At 40.0% G+C, this 23,421-nt stretch overlaps 1 protein-coding gene across 1 annotated transcript in view; it reads right to left on the minus strand.

Annotated features, from left to right (window-relative positions):
- Nucleotides 1-549: 549 nt before the first annotated feature.
- SLC9A2 (solute carrier family 9 member A2) overlaps nucleotides 550-23,421 on the minus strand; it is a 33,631-nt gene continuing 10,759 nt past the window's right edge. The window contains exons 3-12 of the mRNA XM_082763269.1: nucleotides 22,417-22,667; nucleotides 14,696-14,913; nucleotides 13,180-13,382; nucleotides 11,365-11,454; nucleotides 9,878-9,948; nucleotides 8,220-8,381; nucleotides 7,492-7,588; nucleotides 6,153-6,284; nucleotides 4,164-4,257; nucleotides 550-2,366 (exon numbers count right to left, since the gene is read on the minus strand). Of these exons, the coding sequence (XP_082619395.1) occupies nucleotides 1,996-2,366; nucleotides 4,164-4,257; nucleotides 6,153-6,284; nucleotides 7,492-7,588; nucleotides 8,220-8,381; nucleotides 9,878-9,948; nucleotides 11,365-11,454; nucleotides 13,180-13,382; nucleotides 14,696-14,913; nucleotides 22,417-22,667 (1,689 nt within the window). The 3' untranslated portion in view covers nucleotides 550-1,995. The remainder of the gene's footprint in view (nucleotides 2,367-4,163; nucleotides 4,258-6,152; nucleotides 6,285-7,491; nucleotides 7,589-8,219; nucleotides 8,382-9,877; nucleotides 9,949-11,364; nucleotides 11,455-13,179; nucleotides 13,383-14,695; nucleotides 14,914-22,416; nucleotides 22,668-23,421) is intronic.

The raw sequence follows: 23,421 nt of genomic DNA on the forward strand, positions 1-23,421 counted from the left end.
ATCAGTAATGCAGTGATAGAGTACTTGCTGGCGGTTTTACAGTTGAAATATATTTTCCTGCAGAAATACATTCAAATTTGTTTTTAAAGCTTACTGACTTCGTTAGAACCCGGTTTTATTTCCAGACAAGATATGATCGTTAAAGGGTAGACAAATATTGCCTTCCACAAAAATCATTTTTTTAAAATAGCCATGAACACCTGACTGAGATTTCTAGGGTTCACCTAGTCATCTCTCTGCAGCTTAAAATTTGCATTTGACAAACAGCAGAAATTGCATAGCCTGAACAGAGGAAAAAGATTAAAAGATGTGACAATAAAAGAGTTCAGGCAGGTTTGACATTTTAAATACATACATTAAATGAATATTTTGGAAAAGCTGTTAAGTGAAGGAAAGTCATTATCCCTATTTATAAAACTCATTTACCAGCCTGCCCACAAACCTTTGAAAGAAATTTACCCTGTGATTTTAAAAGGAAATTTGATTTTTAATAGTTCTTTCAAAATGAGCCTAAATTAAAAAAAAAAAAAAAAAAAAAAAAAAAAAAAAAGTAAATCTTATTGCCCACAGATTTAGAAATGTGCTAACGAAAAAAAAAAAAGTTATGATTTCACAGTGTACATTCTTAACTGAAAGTTATGAATCTTGTAACAAGAAGAATGAAAATGATTTTTGCATTGTGCTGAAATGTGTATCTGTGCTGAAGAAAGCTCAAAACTTAAGATAAAGTGGGACAGAAAGTGCAAATTCCTGAGAGCTATTAAGTATCATTTATTTTAATGCACCCTCCCTTCTCATATGCACTCAGATGACAGCCATTTACGCTAGGGTGAAGAAAGTCTGCATTTCTTATGGGTTTTAGTAAGGTGCACAGTGACTGCAAGTGGTTCCAGAGCTCTGTGGTGCTACTTTGACTGTACAAACAAATCAGAAGGAACATTTGTGTTCCTTGGAGTGCATAGCCCAAATAAAAGATGATCCTTCCCCCTTATAAATGAAGAAACAGTAAAACAAGTTGACCAGGTTCACAAGCATGAGTGAAGGAGCTTTCTTGAACCTCAGTGGTCCCAAAACTCAAACAGGGCACTGCTGGCTTCATCTATGTGCAGTGCTCTACAACTATTCTACTGCTGTGTTTGCACTGCCATGGAAAAGCTAAGGTGCAAAAAGCAATTTTGAACAGTAACATTTTTTATCTACTTAAAGTCTCTTTTTAGGGCTTCTGGTGTCCTTTTAAGTGCTCTAGTCTTGTTGACATTAGTCAGAATCAAGGTTCAGATTTCAGTGAGAATTCAGATTTCCCTTGGCGATTCGCAGTACCATTCAAAGGGTACATATTGTCAAAATTAAAAAAGTAAAAATTCAAGCTATTCAGGTCTTGTCTCTGTTGCAGCTTCTCTCTATAAACTGTGCAATTCTGCTCCAACAGTTTACTCCTTCTCTTCTTCCTGTTTGCACATCACAGCTCTTGCAACAAACTGGGTTCCAGGAATATGCTTATTCTTCTTATGAAGTCTATATGATAGGTGCATTGTGCAATTTTCAGTGTTACTCATATTAAAGCTCTGGTTAAAACAAATATTATTTGATCATAAATAAAACCTGAAATGATATAGGTTTTTGTAAAGAACCCCTTCATCACTGGACTTTCATGATTTTCTATGGATATCTGGGTATTGAACTTGCATGACTTGGTTCCACAGGAGATGATGTGATAAGGCACGTTTCCATCCTATCTTAATAGTGGATTTAATGTAATTAAAGCATTGCCATAAGTTATTTAAAAAGAGATATTTTTTTAATGTCCTCAGTTTTGCAATTGCTCCAGTATTCCTTTCACTTAGTTAATGGCATTGGCTTTGTCCAAATGGAAATGCTTAGATCCACATTAAGGTTTGTTTTCTCTTTAATGGATCCCACTGTCTGATCAGATAGTTTAGAATCTTAACTTGATATGCCCACTGCTTATTACCGATAGTTCAGTTTCTGCTGTATTCAATACGGCTGGTTCTCAGGCTTATTTCTCTGTCTTTCCCCTTGTGACGCTTGCCTAACCAATCGTGGTGGTGGTATAGGTCTTGCTGACCCATGGTCTGCAGTCAAATCTTCCCTGCTCAAAGTGCCAAATCTTGGTCTCGTCAGCAGTGGCTGCCTGAACCCAATGGATGGCTGAGGCAGACTGCCTGGCTCCTGCTGCTCTCCTCGTCCGTTCTGGCTCCCATCGACTTCATTCTTCCACTCCATCCTTAACTCAGACGGTGGCCGCTGCTGCCTCAGTCTCTGTTCTCTTAAGATTTTCCCTGCTCTGGGTCTTAAATTGAGCACCGTGGTAGTGGCATCCATTTCAGAGTCACTGCTGTCACCCACTGTTGATTGAAAACAAAATTAAAATTTGACAGAGAAACGAGATACTCTCATCCTCACATCCCGTAAGAGGCATTTCCAGGGCACTGCACTTATAGGCACTCTAGAAACTTGACTTTGGAAAAGTAGCATCAGTGTTCCACCAAGCAAAGGGCAATGACCAGCTGGGAGGAAACATCCCATCCTTATTACACCTAAGATAAGATATCAAAGAAAAATACAGGGCAAATCTCACAGCTTGCAAGTGCCACAAACTCCTTCATCTCCTCACAGTAAGGTAGAAAATGCCCAAGCTGGAAAGCTGGCGTAACCATTCAGGGAATACTCTTAAATGATAACTATCAGGTAAACTCAGCTGGAAACATTTTGGGTGTGTGCATGTGCAATATATTTTCCCCCGCAGACTATTTTTTTAATTAATGAACATCTTCATCAAAACTTGCACACTTCAGTCATTTGGTAATCATTTTAACAATCGTTTATGAATGACTCAGATTTGTTCTTAGGCTCACGTCAGATATAGTGTTTTAAATGAATCAAAGCAAAGATTTGCATATTGTGCAACTGTCATAAGAGCAACTTCCATTAGTAACCTACATGTTATTTCTTTTAAATAGGTGAGGAAGAGGTCAACAGAATATATCACTATATAATTGTCCATTCACCCAGATAATTTTATATCAAGGAAGGTCTTCATCATACTGTGTTTTTAGGCTTTTCTTCTCCTAAATATGTCATATGATATATATTTTTGACAATTGAATAATCTGGAGGCATTTTTCCTCTTTAATATCTAATTCTAGGTGACAGTAGGTGACCTCTGTAGACATAACTATAGAATAAAATGCATCCTACATTCAGGAGAGCAAAGATGTAATTAACAGCAGACAAAGACATGGTCTATTGTTAAATTAATTTGGAAGAGGGGGAGTCTAATTGGGCTGGGATGTTGTCAGGACATTTTAGTGAATGTGCAGAGATTTAAACTTCTCAACAAAAGATCTAGATGGTTGCTTGGCATGAAAGGGAATGTTCCTGAGCATGATATAGGCATTGTAATGAAATTAGTAGCAAATAAAAGTAACGTATAGAGTTGGCAAAGTTTTCACATCAAACTGTTGTCTTCCTCCAGATTTTTTTTCATTTTTTTTAATTTTTTTTTTTAGAAACCAAGAACTCCAAAATGAATCACTTGTGAGTTTAGGCATAAAAATAAATAAATAAACATTTAATGCGTAAACCACAGACTTTTGAGATGTTCTTCATGAGATTTATAAATCAGACATCATGTCCTCATTTTCCTTGCTGGTTTGGTTGTCAAGGCACTGTCATCTGCTCTGACCCCAGTAAGAAAAGAAACCACACAGGGTCACAGCCCAAGAGGGAGATCTGGGTATTATTGAATAAAGATGTGGAGAATAAGCAATGAACAGAGTTTCTGGTGCAAGTGTCTCAGGCTACTGCTTGCTCACATGAGGAGATGTGCTGTGAGGACCATGCTGCTACAGCATTTGAACTGAGAAAGCCCCACAAGATTGTTTATTGGGGCATTTCTCTGCACTAAAATGCCTGCTTTAGAACCCATCATTTTTAATGCTCCAAGACCCCTGCTAAATATCCAGCACCTACAAATATTCTGTGAAGGCATTAACTCTAGAATGAGAGCACTGCACATGAAGTAGTTAAAATTTATTTCAGTATTAACATACTGACTTCTTTACATTGTCCCTGGAAGAGCTTTCCTTTTATGTAGGCAAGATGAGTGCAGCACAGTAAGAGAGCAGAAAATTTTCCATTACCTCTGGAAGATGTTTTATTTCTTACACGTAGTTTCTCTGGGAGTTTAGTGTTTTTAGGAAGTGAAAGAAATCTTTTTGTATTTGCAGCAGCAGCCTGTTCAAAGAAATAAGTGAAATGTTAAGTTACAGCAAAAGGAAGTACCTCCATAGTGTATGTTAAGATAAACAGCCGAGGCTTGAACAGACTTAGGTAGCTAAAGGGCTAGAGAGTAGTTTGGGATTAGCTAATACGTGATCTTTTACTACACACTCAATTAACACTTACTTCTGGTTGAGGTCTGTGCTAAGGTAAGGACTGGGTATTCTCAAGCAGCTTAATCAAAGCAGAGCCTAGTGCTATGCCCTCTGAGATCAGAGTTAAATATATGCTCTCTGACCTCAACCTTACCTGTACACATTTTCCAGAGGAAGGCAAAGCGTCATTTTATGCAATTTCAGTCTGGAACCTTATTAGTCAGCTACAAAAATTAGCTTGAGACTGAAGCTTGGGCACCAGAAGTAATCTGTATTCTGATCCTGCAAACACCTTATACATATAAATGACTTTTATAGTTGACTAGTCACACTAGTTGATGAGGAAGTTAGGCACCAGTGTGACCATTTACCAGTGCAGGGCATAAAAGCCTTGTTTTCCCAAGACTAAGCTCTAAAGTCCCTGGGTGCAGAGCACACCTCTGGCGTGCTCTGGTGAACACTTCCTGGAACATACGAGGTACTTTCCAAGACAGGGTGATTTTTAAAAAGTCAGAGATTTCTCAAGGGTATCCTTTCTCTCATTTGTATATGAAGATCTGTTTAAAACCTTTATGATCTACCAGCTCTCCCCTGCCTGCACCACCATCACTGCATACGCAAAGGGAGTGTGTAAGGAAAATCTACTTTCCATGAGACATTTTTCATCTTTCGATATTTTTGTGCTTCTCAGGACCACTTCTGTAGTCTGGCCACGTGCACCAGGCACGAACCTACAGATAACACTTCCTTGTGTAGTGTATTTATTCAAGGATTATTTTTTTAAAAATAACAGTCTGTGCATTTTAAAAAGTTGTCAGACACCATCTTTCTCTCTGCCCCCAAAAATGACTCAGTCCTGCTAAGTGTCTCCAGTATTCCTTCTAAAAAATCAACATATGTTACTGTGGTTGAGAACAACAACACAAAGATCATTCAGAAACAGACTTATCGCCACTCATGCCACAGGTCACCAAGGTAATGATCACAAATGGGATGCAGTACTTATTGTAGACATCATTATCAGCAGCCTCAGTAGCTGAAGGACATATACATGTATATCAATGAAGTCGCTAAGTGTTCTTGTAACATGAAAATACATGTTTATAGGGTGGTTAATTTCCCTCAAAGCTAAAATGGACGTATCAGCTTCTCTATTGTTGCTCTGTTTGGAAGGTCTGAAGTTTACATTGATGGCATAAAAAGATTGCTTCAGAATCAAATGTCAACACAACATGTCATTTCTTGCAGATAGAGGGGTTTTTCCTATCCTGTGTCAAAACCTGAAGTCCTGACCACTTTTTAAGAATCCTAAGGAAATGATGACAGTTTTCAAATTGAGTGCTCACCCTGTCAAACTTGACCAAAAGTTCTCCTCTTTCCCATATTTTGGAGCATACTGTAAGTAGTTTGACTGTCTCAAAGTCATTTTCTACCTTAACCATCCACTCTTCATCAAAATACTGACAGAATTCTGATCATGACACACAAGTACACTGTGTATGGAACCTGCTCAGCTCCTCTGAGATAAAATCATAGCAGCACATCCCACTCTTAAATTCCACAGTATTGAAGGTTTTCTGAAGGGGTCAATGCAAACTAAGGGCCCCAAGTGTACAACTGAGGGTGTAAGTGTGACATTATATGTGCTGTTGTCTTTCAGATTTGGGATTTATTTCTTCTGCATTTCAGATTTTGTTCTGCATGGCATTCAGCTACTCAGAGCTGTTTTCTATAAATCAACTAAAATGCAAGTACCGGTCTTTCTCTTGACAGGCTGTTAGTTTTCCTTAGGCTCTCTCTAAGGCTGTGCCGGCGACGGATCAGAATTTCTTTGGCCTGCTTCTCATTTGCATCTGCAGCCAGGCTATGTCGGTTATATGACATTGTCTGAAACAGAAAAGCAGTGATTACATTCTGAAAAGAACAATGTCAAATGTTGAGCTGTATGAACAATACAAAATAGGATTTTTGCTTTAATATTTTAATAACCACCATAAATCCTTGCAAACAAAATCATATTAAAGATGATTAAGAACAAGAATACTAATTATGCTGGCATTTTTTTTTAGTCAGAGGCTTCGTAAGCAGCTGCTTGTTTTTTAAGCCTGCTGATATTTGTAATGAAACAGAAATTGCAGAAAGCTGACTTAATACAGTGTTTACCCCCATGTTGTACTAGCTCAGTCAATGTCAATGGAGGATGCACATTTGAAAGTGATAAGATGAATCACCTAGAGGGAAGTCATTTTTACCTCCAGTAAGTTGAAGCAAGCTCCAGTTTTGAATGTTTTCCAAGGGCGCAGACATTCAAACTACTTAGCCACAGGAGGGTAAATGTGAAATGTCCTTTTGCTTTTATTTCACTGTTTTTCCAGCTCATCACCTCTGCTCTTAATACAAACAACTTCACAACTGGAGGCAAATGGGAAATCTAATCCCATATCATGAAGTGACCATAATACTTATAGAAGTGGGGCAAGGTTGGATTGAATTTGCACCTCTTATCCTTTCTAAGTAATGGAAGTATATTGCAGGTAATATGAGAAAAACATTAAGTTTCATCAATAGTATAAGATCAAGTAAGCAATTTGCATGAAGGATCACAAATATGTTGCTCTACATATGACAGCAGATTTGTAGACAAGAGAAGTAAATAACAGGATTAATTATTATGCTGCAGTAAAGCAGATGCTGTGCTGGCCCAAAGATGTCATAGAACCATAGAATATCCCAAGCTGGAAGGGACCCACAAGGAGTCCAGGTCCTGGCTCCACACAGCACAACCTGAATCAGACCCTATGTCTGAGAGCAGTGTCCAAACACTGCCTGAACTGCAGCAGGCTTGGTGCTGTGATCACTGCCCTGAGGAGCCTCCTTTATGGCACAACAAAGCTTCAGGAGCAAACCCTGCTCAAAGGTGAACCCAAGACCCAGAGGTCCAAATTCACCACACTACAGTCCTCTAATATTTAATTAGCACCTGAGCTGACAGTACCGTAAATGGAGTGAAAAAAAGGAAGACTGAAAAAGCAGAAAACTAATAAGTATATTCAAAAAGTAGTGGGTATTTAGGTATGAAAAGCTTTATTCTTACTCGATGTCGTATTTGGTAGAGATTCTTTGTTAGAATTTCCCGCATGTTTTCCATTTCAGCGGGAGACAATGGCTTTATTTTTCCTTCATGATATTCACTGTGGCAGAATAAAAATAATTAATTGAATAAATAAAGAAATGAAACAAAACAAACAGGAAAATACATGAAAGAGAGAGAGGGGGAAAGAATATTTATTTTTATGATTGGAAATTACATTTGAACTGTTTTCTTTGCTAGAGTTGGAAACAGCATTTTAAAACAACTGAGGAAGAGGTAAAAATGTACCAGGTAAGAATGAAACCTTGATCTCATTTGAGTCAGGTGCTAAGGCTCAAAACCCACTCTCCAAAACTTGGTATTGCTTTCACTAAATTGTAAATTTGACTAAGACACTTTTCAAAATGTCCCTCAGGCTTCCCTTGTAGTTCCTTGTAGCAGATGTGCAGGCACTGGTTTAAATCCAGCTCAGTACTATGCAGCAAATCAATGTTCCCTGTGAGCTGCATGCAGCTGCCCTTGTAAAACTACACGCTCCGGAAGATTGAGGCTTACTGAGTGCTTTTTATGTGAGCTGCAAGTGAAACGCTCCGGTTTCATGTCTGCTTACTGTTCATGTGATGTTAGGACACAAAGTGCCCTAAGTTAAAATGATTATCTTGCCTATGGACTGTGAAATACATTACACAACCCCACCACAATGTTCAGCCACACTGGCCTAGCTGGCTTACCTGAGAGACACTGACGATGGGACTTTGCTGATCATTCCACTCTCTGCCATCTCGATGGCATGCTTTATTTCCAGCTTCTTGTACAAAGAAACAATGCTGGATTTGGGCTGGTTCTCCCGGATGAGAAGTCTTCGCAGGTATTTATTGTCAAACTTTTTAAACCTGTATGAGAGGCAAACCAATCCAACTACTTAATTTCAACAATGCATAGCTGAGGAAAGCTGCTATACTGTAGCTAAAGTGATTGTGAAGGAGTTTATTCCCTTGGAGTATGTGTATATTAAGAACTTAGGGCTGGATAACACTTAATCAAGGGTCAAGTTCATCCTTGTTTCAGATAGTCTTAACCTATGTTTTGGTTCATCTGTTAAAGCACATGGTCCCTGGCAGCAACATTTAACTTTTAGGTACTACGTGTTATTGGACATTATTGTTTCTAATTCTTCGTTTTCACTGAGACAAAGGGAACATTAAATATTTACTGTAATAACAACTAAAAAGTCTACATTTGCACCCACTGCTTTTTCCTTTGAAATTTTAGCTTGCTCTTATAAAACTTCAGAAGTTCTCCTTTTCTCTAAAGCAACCACAACTCTCTTGGATGTTTAGTGAAAAAACATTGATTAGAGCCAGGGTAACTTTGTTTGTCAGAAAATATTCTGCCCTCCAGTCATTCTGAAATTATTCTTGAATTTCAGTCAGAAGTGTTTCTGAAGGTCAGAAAGAGGTGGGACTCTCCTTTGCTCCATAATCTGTTGGTTAAAGATCTCACACAGACTGGAGGAGAACCAGGCTAAGTAAAAAAGAATTGTACCCATGTTATCCATCTGTCAGGAACACATCCTCTGTCATGCCCTCTAATCATTTGGAGAGGGATCTTCTCAGCCTCTCCTGCTGATGCTCTTTCCTCTGTACAAAACACTTAAATTCTTATTGGAGCAGTGACTGGAAGGTGGGTGAGCAATGCCCATGCTTTGGGGTTGAAGGATTTGGGTGAAAAAGAATGTACTTCTGCAAAAATGGGGTTAGATCCAAACAAATGATGATGATGATGATTCAGCAGCTAAACTGAACACATGAATAATTCAGGTATAGCCAGTGGTAATCTTCTTAACTGACACTAAGTCCTAAATAATACCATCAGGAACTGTGGAACTGCCTGCCATTAAGATCTCTCATGCACCTCATGCCAGCCAGTGCCTTGATCTTCCTAGAGGAAGTCCCAGAACTTTTGTTTGTTTCTCATCAACTAGGGAACTAACCCCGCACTTAACACCACAGAGGCATACAATTTGCAGCAGCATCCTGAGCAGGAAAGCCAGCTTGGGATGAAAAGCTCAGCAGACATACAGGAAATGCTCTGAAACTGTCAGAAATAGGGAGATTACACTCATCCTCAGAAGGTAGAATACTTTACCCTGGGATCAGAGGGCTATACTTTTTCCCAGCTGGAGATTTTGTCCTGTTTGCTTGTGGTTTAGTTAAAAAGACATTGTTTTTCTGCCTTCTCTTTGTAACCCACACGTTCTAAAAACAACCACCCGCTTTCAAGAATAAAATGCCGAAAATGAAATCTGATGCCCAACAGCCTCTATTTGTTGCTGCGGAGCCAGTTTAGTTTCTCATGTATAACAAAGAGTTTTAAATGCCATTCTTACTTATCTCTCCAAAAATTGTGACCCCAGTGTCCACACACATCTTCAATTCCCGTCTTCACATGATCAAAGAACTAAAGGGGAAATGTTGGATCATTACACAAACTTACAGACATAATTTGGTTTGCTCTTAGATATTATGCTTCAACTTCAAAACAGAAAAGCCTGGTCAGAATTCAGGACAATGCTTGAATTTAACAAAATGCAACTAAATAATGTTAACTAAATTCAGTCTAAACAAACAAGTGCAGGCTTGGCTTATGGATATTGAAAGGAGTCTGTCCTTGCCTCCATTCAAATGCCACGGAGGGCAGCATGATCTCAGAGCTGGATTCTGTTCTTCTCCCTGGGAGCTCCATCAGCTCACAGCCCCAGAAGAATTAAAGTCAGCTGCCAATCTCCACGTCAATCTTGCTGATCTGCTATCTAAATCTGGAGGTAATTTGTTTTTCCTATATTTTCAGTTCTTTTATGTTCCGTAACCAGTTGGGGCTATGCCTGTGCCTTCTTCAGGGACTTCCCCAGGCTTGACAGTGAGCCAGGTATGACTTTGTGGAGGAGACAGGCTGAAAGGGCAGGAGATCCCCATACCAGCACTTGCCCTTCTGGATACACAGGATAGAGCAGCAAGAGCCAGCATCAGCTCCTGAGCTCCTATTTCAGAGGACTATGGTCCAACATCACCTCAAAACATCCTGAGCCCCCAGTATTAGAACCATGCTCTTCCTTACTCTATTACCAATTACAAAAGGATGAGCCAGTCCATCTAAGATTTCACTGGATCCCCAGAGGTGGCTCACAAACAGTTGTGCTCTTGATTCAAGTACCATAGCAGGGGGTCTCTAAAATTCAGAGGGAAATCCTGATAGTTTTGTGCAAAAAGTAAGTTCTAGAAGTACTAGATGTCTAGATTTGGTTCTTTACTGAATGTCACCCTTATTATTCCTCAATTTGGAATTTAAAACCACCTACCGCAGGTATGCTGTAAGTAGAAATACATTCAAGAACATGCACAGCTAATGAGCCACAATAATTAGACATACACATACCAAATACAAATCCACTGAGAGGTTGGTGATGTGAGAGTTAGGGAAGTTTAAATGTGTCTTTAGAAGGAGTTTACATATGTTTAATTAGACTAACTCAAACACAATGTAATGTAATTAAATTGCCGAAGGTTTCTAATGTAGTCAAGTTCTAAAATAACACATGTCCTAAGAGAAACAAATCACAAGAAGATAACTTACTTCAACAAGTAACAAAACAAGGTGAAGATTCCCAAATAATGATACATAACTATGATAATTTTGATAATGATAAAAATTTAAATATAAGCTTTACAGTTGTTGTGCTTAGAACAGCCATAGAAAAGAAATCTTAAAGAGTGCATTTATCTCTGTAGTACTGTATGTTAAATCTCTCATTTTGAAAGTCATTAGGAATTTTATCTATATGAAGGTTTCATCTGTAACACGAAAGGTGCAACATACCCTGTTATAAATTTCTTCACTGACAGCAGGCTGCTTTTTATTTGACCTTTTGACATCAAGAAACTCCACCAGTGGACGAATTGTTATTCCCTGTAAAGAAAAAAGAAAATATTTCTGTGTTTTTCCATAAAAATAAAAGAAAAACAAAACCTTTTGGTCTTTTGCATCTCTGTCAGAGCAGTGAAAATGGCTGTGGATAACTTTTTTAACTCCAAAAATTTTCTTACTTCAGGTACTCAAATATGTCTCAACAGTAGCACTAAAATTGTTATTGAATGGCTTTAGACCAGACCCATGACACCAAGATTTTTGTTAAATATGTATCCATGGTATACTACTCTCAAAGAAAGAACAAATGCTTTGGCTGCCCCTAAATGATATTTTGAACCATTATTTGTGGAAGAATTTACATCATGGTTTATTTGTATAGGCACACTGACACAGGAGAGAGAAATGAATCTAATGGTGTTGAGATCAGCCTCTACTATCCCAGACAACCATGTCATGTATTTCTATTCATAAATGAATCAAGCTTTATCTCAAAAGTAGTTAGGTTTCTTTGCCCCATTGCTCATACTGGAACACTCCTCCTGAACCTCATTGTTCTGATAATTAGAAAGCTGCTTCTTAATTACATCATGGTCACTTTGTACCACTTTGTTCTTCTGCCAACATTGTCTTTTTGGCTTGAACAGTGTTCCTCCTTCTCTGGTGTTCACTCCCTGATATAAACAGTAATTACATTCCCTCTTCTCCTTCATTTTGCTGAGGCCAAGACATTCTGGTCTCCTTTCACACAACAGGCTTACCAGTCCCATGATCAGTCTAGAACATTACTTTGTTTTCTCCTGGAAATACCTGTCTCAGTATGTCTTGACATCACATTTGCCTTTCTTCTGTCCGTATTGCATTGGTGGCTTAAACTCCACACCATTATCAATTAGTATACCTGTGTCTTTTTCCCTATTTTTTTTTTTTCAGAATGAAAGGTCCCCATTTCATAAGAGAAATCCCTAGTAAGAAAGTCATTGCACAAACACATTTGTACTTACTACTGTTAAATTTCGTTATATTTCTATCATATTGGTCCTATCTGTTCTCCTTTTCCTAGCTGCTTCCCCATTAAGTTGTCACCTTCTGAAGTCTGTCATCAAAAACCATCAGCACCAAAAAGCTCCTCTGTCAATAACAAGAATATTAAACAAAACCATCCCCAGGAACCATTCTTTGAGGAGTTCTATCTCATCAGCCTCATCTGTCCAGGATGGTCAAACCCGGGAGCAGGTACCTAAAGAGGCTGGGGGATCTCCATCCATGCAGATATGCAGAACCCAACTGGCCATCACCCTGAGCAACCTGATTGAGCTCTTGCAGGTGGCCCTATTGTGGGCATGGGGCTGGACTAGAGTCCCTCAGAGGCCCTATGCGTCTATTCCCTATTTAGGAGAAATTTCTAGCTCCTTCCTCATTCACTTTATAATCATTCAAAGACCAGTCTAAACCTCAGTTTAATTAACAGTTAGGCTAACAATCTCCTGTGTAGCAGCTCACTCCCTTCCCCCCCCTCCAACCTCATAGGGTTTTAAATGCTTAATGCTACTTACATGTTCGCATAAGTACTTAATATCTGGCATACTTTTGCTACCTGTCTGCTGACTGCATAGCATTTTTTTTGTAAGTATGACCATGGAGCAATACAGAAGTATGTTCCTTCAAGTATGTTCCTTCCAGTAATTTAAGACACCTGTTTTTCTACCCACTTCTTATTTACAACATGTTTGAGAAAGAAAAGGTCCAGAAGAGGAAAGGGGTTACCTGAATGAAAACAGTAAAGAATATCACCACGATAACGGCAGTGATGAACAACTTCTTCCTGGGGAACACAGTAGAAGGAAGCAGAAACACAAGTGAAAAACAAATAGCTCCTCGGAGGCCTCCATAGGCAATAATAAATTGGTCCTTAAAAGTGAGAGGAATTGTCCGGAACACATTAATGATCTGAGTCAGAACAAAAACACCTGAAGAAAAAACAAAATGGAAATACAAAAACAAAAACAAAAACAAAAAGAGAGAGAGAGAGAGAAAGGAGAAATTAAAATTGCATGGAAATCCCCCACAATACTAATATTTGTTTTGAAACACCTTTATGTGCTTCTTCTTTACTTATTATGGAAGAAATGAAATGTTATATAGCAGCTTGAAAACACCACAGAACAAAAAAATTAAATTTCCAAGAAGCAGTCTTAAACATGTCCATCTCAGGTCAGCTGGATTTAGGACCTGAAGCGCCTAACTGAGAGCCATGAGACAGCCACTATGCCCTTCCAAAGCAGCAACTATTCTTGTGTCAGTATAGACTGAAACACCTAAATTACATTTTTAAATGGGATTTAAAGTGCTTTTCAACACATTGTGTTGTCAAATCTGTGCTTTGAATTCTGCAAAATCTTAGTCAGTCTCTTAATTTTACTTGCACAGACAGAAAGGATGGAGGACTGGGGATGGAACAAGAAGATATCAGTAAGTGGGGGTGTACCAAAGGCACAGGCTCCAGACATGGGGCAGGCTGGAGTAAAGGCATAAAGGCAAGTGAAGGGAGCAAGCCTATGGCCCTGAGCTGAGGGGCAGTCAGGCTGGTTTTCAGTATAAGGTATTAATTGTGGGGTTACATGTGGTGGAGGAAAAATAGTACATATCTGTGCAGTGAAGGGAGACTTGGGAGCTAGAAGCAGGAGTGAGGAGGCAGTCCAGAACATGAGCTGCTCGTATGCACAGATGGGCCAAAGTATTACACAGCAAACTGAGATTGAAGACCTATGAACCTGACATCTACTTTGGTATCAAGATAAACGAAAAAGAGCTAATATTGCAAACACAGCAGGGTCAAGCACTTTCCTCACATCATATGCCTGAACAACACTACAAATATAGCATTTCTTGTTTTGATGCTATTAATGTCAATGATGGGGAAAAACACAAGCTTAGTAAGAATTAAAACAAAAACAAAATCTTTTTATTGTTTCAGAACTGATCGTCCTTTTAAGTAAAAATGGTTTATTTGTAAATAAATGTGTAATTAGATATATGTACTCTGATTACCATGCCTACTGCTTCTGCCTTCAGATAGGCAAGATCAAGACCAAACTGATGTTTAGGTTCTGTTCTGGGAAAAGGTGGAAGCTGACCCTGAGATCTATAAAACATTATAAATAAGAAGACAATTACACAAGCCGATAGGACTCTGCCTAAATTTTGGCATTTTCTGCTAGAGGAAAAGTGGTAGGAATTTTCTCTTGCAAAGAACGCGATGTGCAGTCTGAGACTTGCTTACCCAGTGCCCTCCAGATTAAACAGAAAAGGAGGGTGAAGCTAACGAAGGCCCAGTTCCACTCATGGTTCTTCCCGACTGTGGACACTCCCATGAAAATGAAGATTAACGTCTCACTGACACTGCTCAACATCTTCATAAAATACTTTATCGTCGTATAGGATTTTTGGGAAACATTTTCCTCCACATATTTATTCATGGTCATGGCACAAGATGTAATCCTGGAAGGCAAACATAATGCTGTATCATTGGCATGATTTCTTCTACCCTCTCTCATTTCTACAGAATACTATCACTTTCCCATAGTCTCCTCTAAAGTGCAAAGCACAACTTATTCCACCACCAGCAAATATAAAAGTTATGGACTTAGCGAACCTCCAGCTTGGGGCATGGGATTTTTTTTCCTCACAGTGGGAAGTTTTCTGAGAAGACATCAGTATATGGAGAGTTTTGTCACATACTAAATCCATGTGATCTGTGCAAGGGTCACTCAAACTGTGTATTTTAAGAGAGGCAGAGCTGAAGAGAGCCAAGCACATCCCTGGAGAACTGGGACCGCTGCTCCTATTGCTGCTGAAGGGCATCAGACAGATGTCCTTCAGACATCAACAGACAGGATGGAAACTGTAGGTGATGGGGCTGGACTTTACTCCCTTCCCATAAGTAGTTTTCCCACCAAACCATTCCTCCTGCAATGGCAGTGACAGTAGCCAGCTCCACTTTCCTGGTGAAGTAAGCAGCAAGGCTACAGAAAACTTCTCCTCCACTCTAGGACTCTGCTTGTTTTGTGTATGCACAGAGCTGACCATGGTTTCAGAAGTAAAAAACACAACCAGAAATTGTGCTGGTGCTGTTGCACATATAAAGCACTCACAAACGAATGAAATGCACATCTCAACTGATATGTGAGAGAATAGACAGGACTTACTACATCTACAAGTCCTTCATCTAGGCCTGTTAGTAAACACAGGTTCTTAATCAGCAGGAAGAGCAAAGCAAAGAATGACATTACTGTTTGTACGTCGTTTGCTCAGGATGGTGTTGTATCCCACAGTGCACGGATGGCTGAGACTATTCAGCTGCAAAGTCGTCAGGCTTAAAGACCATTAGCAGTGCTGACTAGATTACCTCAAGGTGGTGCCTTGGAGTAGGGAAGCATTCTGAATTGCGTAATAATCAAGGTGGGCAACTACTGCTAGATGAATTGAGAAACAGCTGTCGTTCTTAGTTCTTTTACCTAAGGCAAAAGCATGAGTTCCCTCCCTGCAGCCATGTCTTTTCCGATTTCCCAGTTAAAACAGTATTATACACACCCACTAGTGATTCTGAGCCAAATGATATAGAGTAAACCTAAACAGTGATAGAGAAGTGTATTTATGTTGCGTTTCTGAATATAGCCCACGAAGACTTATACCATGGTTACTTATCCCAGTACCACCAGCTTTCAGTTTATAAACACTATTTGATGACACAGGTGATATCTCCTCCTACTGAAATGTCCACATTGCTCTCTCTCATGAAGGAAGGAGATCAAAAGTGTTCCAGACCCTCCTTGGAAAGAAGCTGAGGAACGTTTCCTCATGTCTCATGCAGATTCCAGTGAAGAAAATCTAATTCTGTGTTCTCACTCCAAGCTGAGAGTCCCATTTCTGAACAACTCAGTTGTCCCTGACTGTAAGTGCAAACGGAAAAGAAGGCAGAGGGAAAGCTCAGAACAAACCTACTGACTGGAATACTGGAAAAAACATGTCTAGATTCTTTCTTCTAAAAGGTTTTTTGTTTGTTTGTTTGTTTGTTTGTTTGTTTGTTTTAAATATCAGAATTAGTAGTAACTTCAAAAAGACCTCAGAATAAAAACTTTCTTAACGTTTTGCAAGAGGTTGTCCCTAACAGAGACTGAGGCTGTAGCTGAGGCTGGCAGACTTGGAAAACATTTCTTTAATTAAATAACTTAATTAAAGTTAGTTTTGTCCAGAAGTTTCTTTCTCTTAAGTCGAGCCAACATGACCTGTTTTGGAGGACAATGGCCACAATGTGATATGTAGTTCTAGATCTCTGACCCAACCAACACGTTCACTGCCTCAAAAGTGACTGGGAAGCATTAGGGTGAACCTGGGACATAACATGGACACTGGGAGAGGGCACAGACTACTCCTCTTACCTCTGCTGAGCAGTGCAGACATATCAGGGTGAATAAAAGGCAGGGAAGAGGGTCTTACATGGGGACAGATGCTTGTAGTGGCTTAGAAAGGTAAGTGGATAGGTGTTAAAAGAACAGTGCACCTAACTTGGCCTTCACTCTGCATTTTTGTACAACTACACAGAATCACAGAATCGTCTAGGTTGGAAGAGACCTCCAAGATCACCAAGTCCAACCTCTGACCTAACACTAACCAGTCCTCCACTAAACCATATCACTAAGCTCTACATCTAAACATCTTTTAAAGACCTCCAGAGATGGTGACTCAACCACTTCCCTGGGCAGCCCATTCCAATGCCTAACATCCCTTTCGGTAAAGGAGTTTTTCCTAATACCCAACCTAAACCTCCCCTGGCACAATTTAGCCCATTTCCCCTCATCCTGTCACCAGGCATGTGGGAGAATGACCAATCCCCACCTCACTACAGCCTCCTTTAGTGTACCTATAGAGAGCAATAAGGTCGCCCCTGAGCCCCCTTTTCTTCAGGCTGAACAAGCCCAGCTCCCTCAGCCGCTCCTCATAGGACTTGTTCTCCAGACCCCTCACCAGCTTGGTCACCCTTCTCTGGACTCTCTCGAGCACCTCCATGTCCTTCTTGTAGAGAGGGACCTAAAACTGAAAGTACTTAAGGTGCGGCCTCACCAGAACTGAGTACAGGGGGACAAAATCTCTGTACACTCGGTGATACAGAGGCAGATCTAGTCTGCACAATACAAAATGGCCATTTCTATCCAAGCACTAACTCCATCCCTAACCAAACCCCAAGACTGAGTAGAAGGAAAGCTTGATAAAAACTGTCCCAGGTCCTCACCTGCATTTAGTACCAACATAACAGTCAGCTGTCTGTCATTGTCAGCTGATTTCACCACAGTCTTCAACAGAAAGATCCTCTGTGGCCCAAGACTAGCATGCTCTCTGGGAAGCAGATTTTATCATGGCCACATGGCACAATTGAAACACAAATGAAACAATGCAGATTTCATGAGTATGCAACCTTTCTCTTTGCAACTTTCAGTTGTTTAGGTAACATTTCTAGTTTATGCATGACTAGGACAACAGAGGTCCTGCATTTTTGCCAACACAGACTGTGATGCAGATGTTCTTCACAGCTCTTCTCCTCGTTCTGATTTTACAGTTGCCCAAACTAGGGACTTGTCAGAGATCCCACATTACACATGCCTGCACATCTCAGGAAGAAAGTGGGAGAGGACCTGGGCCATGAATGATTTTGTCCTGACATGGAGTGATGACTTGGCCAGGACACATACCCAAGCCTGGGAGCTGGCAAACATTGCCAGGTTCTTCAGTTTACAGGTGACCAACCTCTAAAGAATACGTGAAGAAGGGTCTCAATTCTACTTATCACATCCAGAACTCTCATATTCAGGGGCAAATCAGCTGCTTGACAGCCACAGACTGCACTGATAGACCTACAGATATCTCAGGTCATGTCACAGCCAACGACAGCTCTCCTGTGAAGGCACAGCTTATCTGCCCAGGTATAGCAATTTGGTCACATCCTCACCACCTCCAATTGGTTGCACACACAGCACAGATGGCACTGGCGCATATGCAGGGGCAGAAAGGGCAATCTAGTAAGAATGCAATGGGCAGACTGCAAAACAGACACTTATAGACACACGGTCTTTTCAGGGTCTCAAAGCTGCAGCTTACTGCCTGATGCATTGTGGCTGTCAGGTCTGCCTCAAAGACAAAACAAAACACTCATTCATATTTATTACCCTCTTAAAATAAATAGTTTTTGTCATTATAGTCATTTAGGAAAGCCCTGTAGCTTGGGGAGTGGGGAAGCATACACTGGACACTGTTTTTGGATCCTGAGGTAATGGAGACACTGTAAATAGATGTCTGATAAGAATCTGCCACCAGATTAATCGTGATCTTTACAAGGTGTAATTTAAAACACCTACCATGTTTAACCACTGCAAGAATTTAAAGGGACTACACTCCTATATAAAATATTCTTTTCAGTCAAATTTTGCATTCATCCAATTAGTGTCATCAGCTGAGTTGATTCACTCATTCTTCAGATAAGTGCTATTCCAGTGCAAATCACTGTTTATTTTATGAATCTCGTAGCTCTTCAGAATATTTATCTACATTAGAAAAAAAATATCCAATTGAAGTCTCTTCAATTTGAAAATTGTATGTAGATAGTGTTAAAATTCAATATAAAATCAAATCCTTTAAGATTCAATATAAAAGCAAATCCTTTAAATTTTTATTAAGATTTTATGTAGATCACTATAAGATGTTTTTCACAGACTAAATTTTTATTGTCACCATAATCAAATAAAATGCTTACATGTGTTTTATTTCACATTTCTTATCCTCACACATTACTTCTAGCTTCCATTTCTGTGACCTGAGGTGGTTGCCTTGGTCAAGAAAAGGAGGGAAAAAACAGTTAATTGCAATTAACCTGCAGGTTTCTGTGCCTCTGAAGAATAGAAATTCTCCTGCACAAACAGTAGAGTTTCTGTCATGACTGAAATAAACAAGGCCACTGGGTTCAATCCTCATGTTTCCTTGACCTACTAAATTTACAGTAGTTTCAATGTTTGTTCCTTTCAGACTGCTAATTCACTATTGAAAAAAAAAAAAAAAAAAAAAAAGAAAAAAGAGAGAGAGAAAAGAAAGTTCTGCTGCTTCACAGCCTTTACAATAAATGAATAAGCAGCAAAAGCAGCAGATGTAGTATTATAATTACAAATGGAACTGAGCAGATAACGTTCAGATTCACATCTGCATTTTTCACACCCGTGAATCTGACTCAAGCCAGGCTCTAATTACAGGAGGACCTCCTTCCTCTCCTTCTGGAGAGGACTTTCACACAGCAGCTGGCAGGGACGTGATTCAGTCCCAGAGCTATTTCAGCCAAGTAACTCAGTGCAGGGGTTTCACATGGATGCTTCACGAACCATTTGTCCCCAGGGTGAATACAAAGATTTATCAGGGGAGGGCACCTTTTATTCCCCTCTGCTCCTTTGGCAGCGAATTTCTACTTGCACAGAAAGGAGGCATTCTGTGTGTCATAATATTTATGTAAAAATCTTATTAATGCAATAACACTGCATGTTCCTGCTTATGTCCTGTGCCTGAAGTGTGGTACTGTGTGTACCTGCAAGGCTTTGTGGAGTATCTTTAAGAACCTGGTTATGAAGGAAGAGGGAATCAGTAGTTCAGCAGACTCAGGCGAATATGTATTTCTTCCCCGTGGGCTGAACTACAAATGGACAAAGAATCATGTAATGACTGAACGAGCTGGGTTGTGAGAGTCACCCCAAGGTCATTTGGTCCACCTGCTTGCTCAGAGCAGGGCTGCCTTTGAAGTCAGAACAGAGTCATCATGACTCAAGGTACTCTCTGCAAAACGTGGCAAGGGGCTCAGTACCAGTGCGTGCTGTGCTCTGACACAGGGCACGAGATTCTCCCCAGCTTGGAGACTAATGAAATGCAAAGAGCACGAAGTAAGATTTACTCACAGGTGATGTGGGGATTACAGGAGCTGTAAGGCCCCCTGCAGGGAGGGGGCACGCTATATGTCTCATGATAGCAGAGAGTCTACACCCCTGCAGAGAGCCCTTCGCCCTTCCCATCAGTGCCACCGAGGTATCCAGCTCCCTCAGCTGATACAAAATATACGTAGAGTCAAAGCACATTTAGGACATTTTAAAGATAACTTCTGTTGTGTTGTTGGAGGGAAACAAACAAACAAAAACAAAAACAAAACCTCAATGTTTCCTCTACTGTTTTGCACCCGAGGAGAGGAGAGGAGAGGAGAGGAGAGGAGAGGAGAGGAGAGGAGAGGAGAGGAGAGGAGAGGAGAGGAGAGGAGAGGAGAGGAGAGGAGAGGAGAGGAGAGGAGAGGAGAGGAGAGGAGAGGAGAGGAGAGGAGAGGAGAGGAGAGGAGAGGAGAGGAGAGGAATAGTTTACTTGTTCCTTGTGAAACAATGGTGTGCTGGTTCCAGGCACTGGAATGCACTAGTTCCACTTAGCCACCAGCAGACCCATGGTGCCCTTTCCATTTTACCCCAGATGCAGAATGTCCAGTTCAGTATTTTCATGCACACTGATAGATTTTTTTTTCTATGCACAGTTTAGCCACACGTTTTTAGTTTAGAAGCCCTTTAAGTATTTGATCATAGGATGTCAAGGACATTTGACTTAAGAAGTGGAGGAAACTAGAAACCACACAAATGCTATGAATAGAAGCTAGGGAAAGAGATGGCTCATTTATGAACTCGGTCAAAGTGGATTCATATGTTACTTTATTTAGTCTCATATCAGAGAAAGAAACCCATGTAATCTTTACATCTTTACTTATATTAAAGTACTAAGCCTTCTGATTTCATGGCATATTTCTATCTTTATACAACTGAAATCATCAGCTACTAGTTTCCTTGTAAATTGCTTCCTGGACCCAGAAAATGTTATACTGACAGGACTACAATATCAAATCTATCTTCACTTTCTTAAAGCATAATCATCAAATGAGGTATTATAAAGTATCAGTGATACTCAGAAGCAACATATGAGCTTTCAAAAACAGCTATGCTTCTAATGCCTGAATGACTCACATTTGCCACTAGAACAATACAAAGTCATTAAGGAAGGTCAACCTTTAAAAATATTACTTGGAACCAAAGAAAACCATATATCAGGTGTCATAAAGGCTCTTTCTAAAGTTGAGGTTGCTAGAGTATAAACAGCACCAAGTGAGAGTTCGTGCTCTATCTTTACTGAAGCCCAGGAGTGAAAACCCAAGGAGAGAAAATATTTTTATGTGTTAGCAGTGGGAAGAATAATATTTTTTTTGTACATAATGATGTATGCAGACAGCCTTGTAATACACAGGCACATGTATGAATATATTAAACTAAAGTGTTATACTACCATAGGACTAGATTCTGCAAATCCTACATTCATCCAATCCTTACTGTACTTGTAATCCAGCAGGAGTTTGCCTGGATGATACATGCATTGTCTTCATTGAATGGCATTTACTGGCTGCTCACATGACTGTGTGAAGATGCAGTTTCACAATACGTTAGCATCAGCAGCGAAGCCAGCTCATGAGGTTTGCAGCCACCACTCCCACTCCCTGCCAGCCACTGCTGCCCCCACGTCACTCTGTGCCACCCCTGAGCCATGCCTTTGTGACTGGTGGCAGGGTCATATGAGGACTTGGGTCACCAACTGAAATGGGTTATGAATAACCCCACCAAAAATACAAGGGATTATTTTTAACTTGGAACGTTTCAAAGATATGGTTTATGGTGTGATGCCACGGGCAGTTTTAGTGACACAGCTGGTGTGGTGGCAAGCTGAGACAATGGGATGGAAGCAGGAGGGGAGAGGCCGGAAATCCTCAAGCCAGCTTTGCTGCCATGCACAGTGGAACGAGGCCACATGGCAGAGTTTGCAAAATCTGGTCCTCTCTGCAGTTCCCTTTGGCATTCTTATCTGGGTGCTATAATCACTGAAGTTTGGGGTACTTACGCCATGATGCCCGAGAGATGAAACATTTCAGCTGTTATGTATGACAAGTAACTGTACAGGAAGACAAAGAGTGGCTCAATCACTCGGATTTTATGGGTGAAACGGGTGGTAAAGGCTGCTACAAATCCCAAAAGGATTCCAATCAATACTCCACCGATCCCCACTATAAAGAAGTTAGCAATTCCAGCGAATACATCAATAACCTTAATTGTGCTCATCTGGCAGAAAGACTTGAACAAATTGTACAGGACCTATGAGAAAAAGAAAAAAGCACATCATGTTTCTGAATTCTTCTTAATTTCCTTTTGTGTTATCATGTTCCTCAGATTCAGTGTTGGACTTTGTATTTCTCTATCTATCTTGAACACACTTCTGAGATATGCTGCTGTTTACTTCTGGCATTTGTGTCCTCCACAAATATCAGGGAGATATACAAAGAAGTGTAAATATAATTATTCCCATTTTTGCAAATGGAGACAAAAGACTGCAGTGTCTCAACTGACATCATTCTGTAGGCCAGGAGCGTAGTCATGATTAGACTCCTTACCTGGCTGATTCAAGGACCTGTCCAAAGCTCTACCTAAAGATTTTTAAACTCATTCATTTGCAGAGCTCCTAATTTCCCCTCAAATGGCTATTTCAGATTTTCCCCAGAAGCAAAGAAATAAAAGAGGAGGAAAAAATACAGCTTCGTAACTGGTGAAAATTCATGTCATTTTCAACCGTGTTTGAGCTACATAGGACACCAAGAGCTGCAGCACTGAATTAGACCATAGATCAGTCTGGCATGGGGGAGATGGACTGTGACCACCCCAAAGATTACAAGCAACATAGCAACCATGAAGTGGTCTTTCTCTACTAACCATTAGGAATCCAATGATTTAAAGACTTTTCAAACTTGAGATTATTTCTAGAGATTTGGATTTAATTCCCATTAGAAGACCTCTTAACATGTATTTGTCCAGTTTCATTTTCAAAGTTCTTACAACAGTCCTCCTAAAGAAA

Source organism: Aythya marila (assembly GCF_965140915.1).
Source record: "Aythya marila genome assembly, chromosome: 1".
Classification (NCBI taxonomy): Eukaryota; Metazoa; Chordata; class Aves; order Anseriformes; family Anatidae; genus Aythya; species Aythya marila.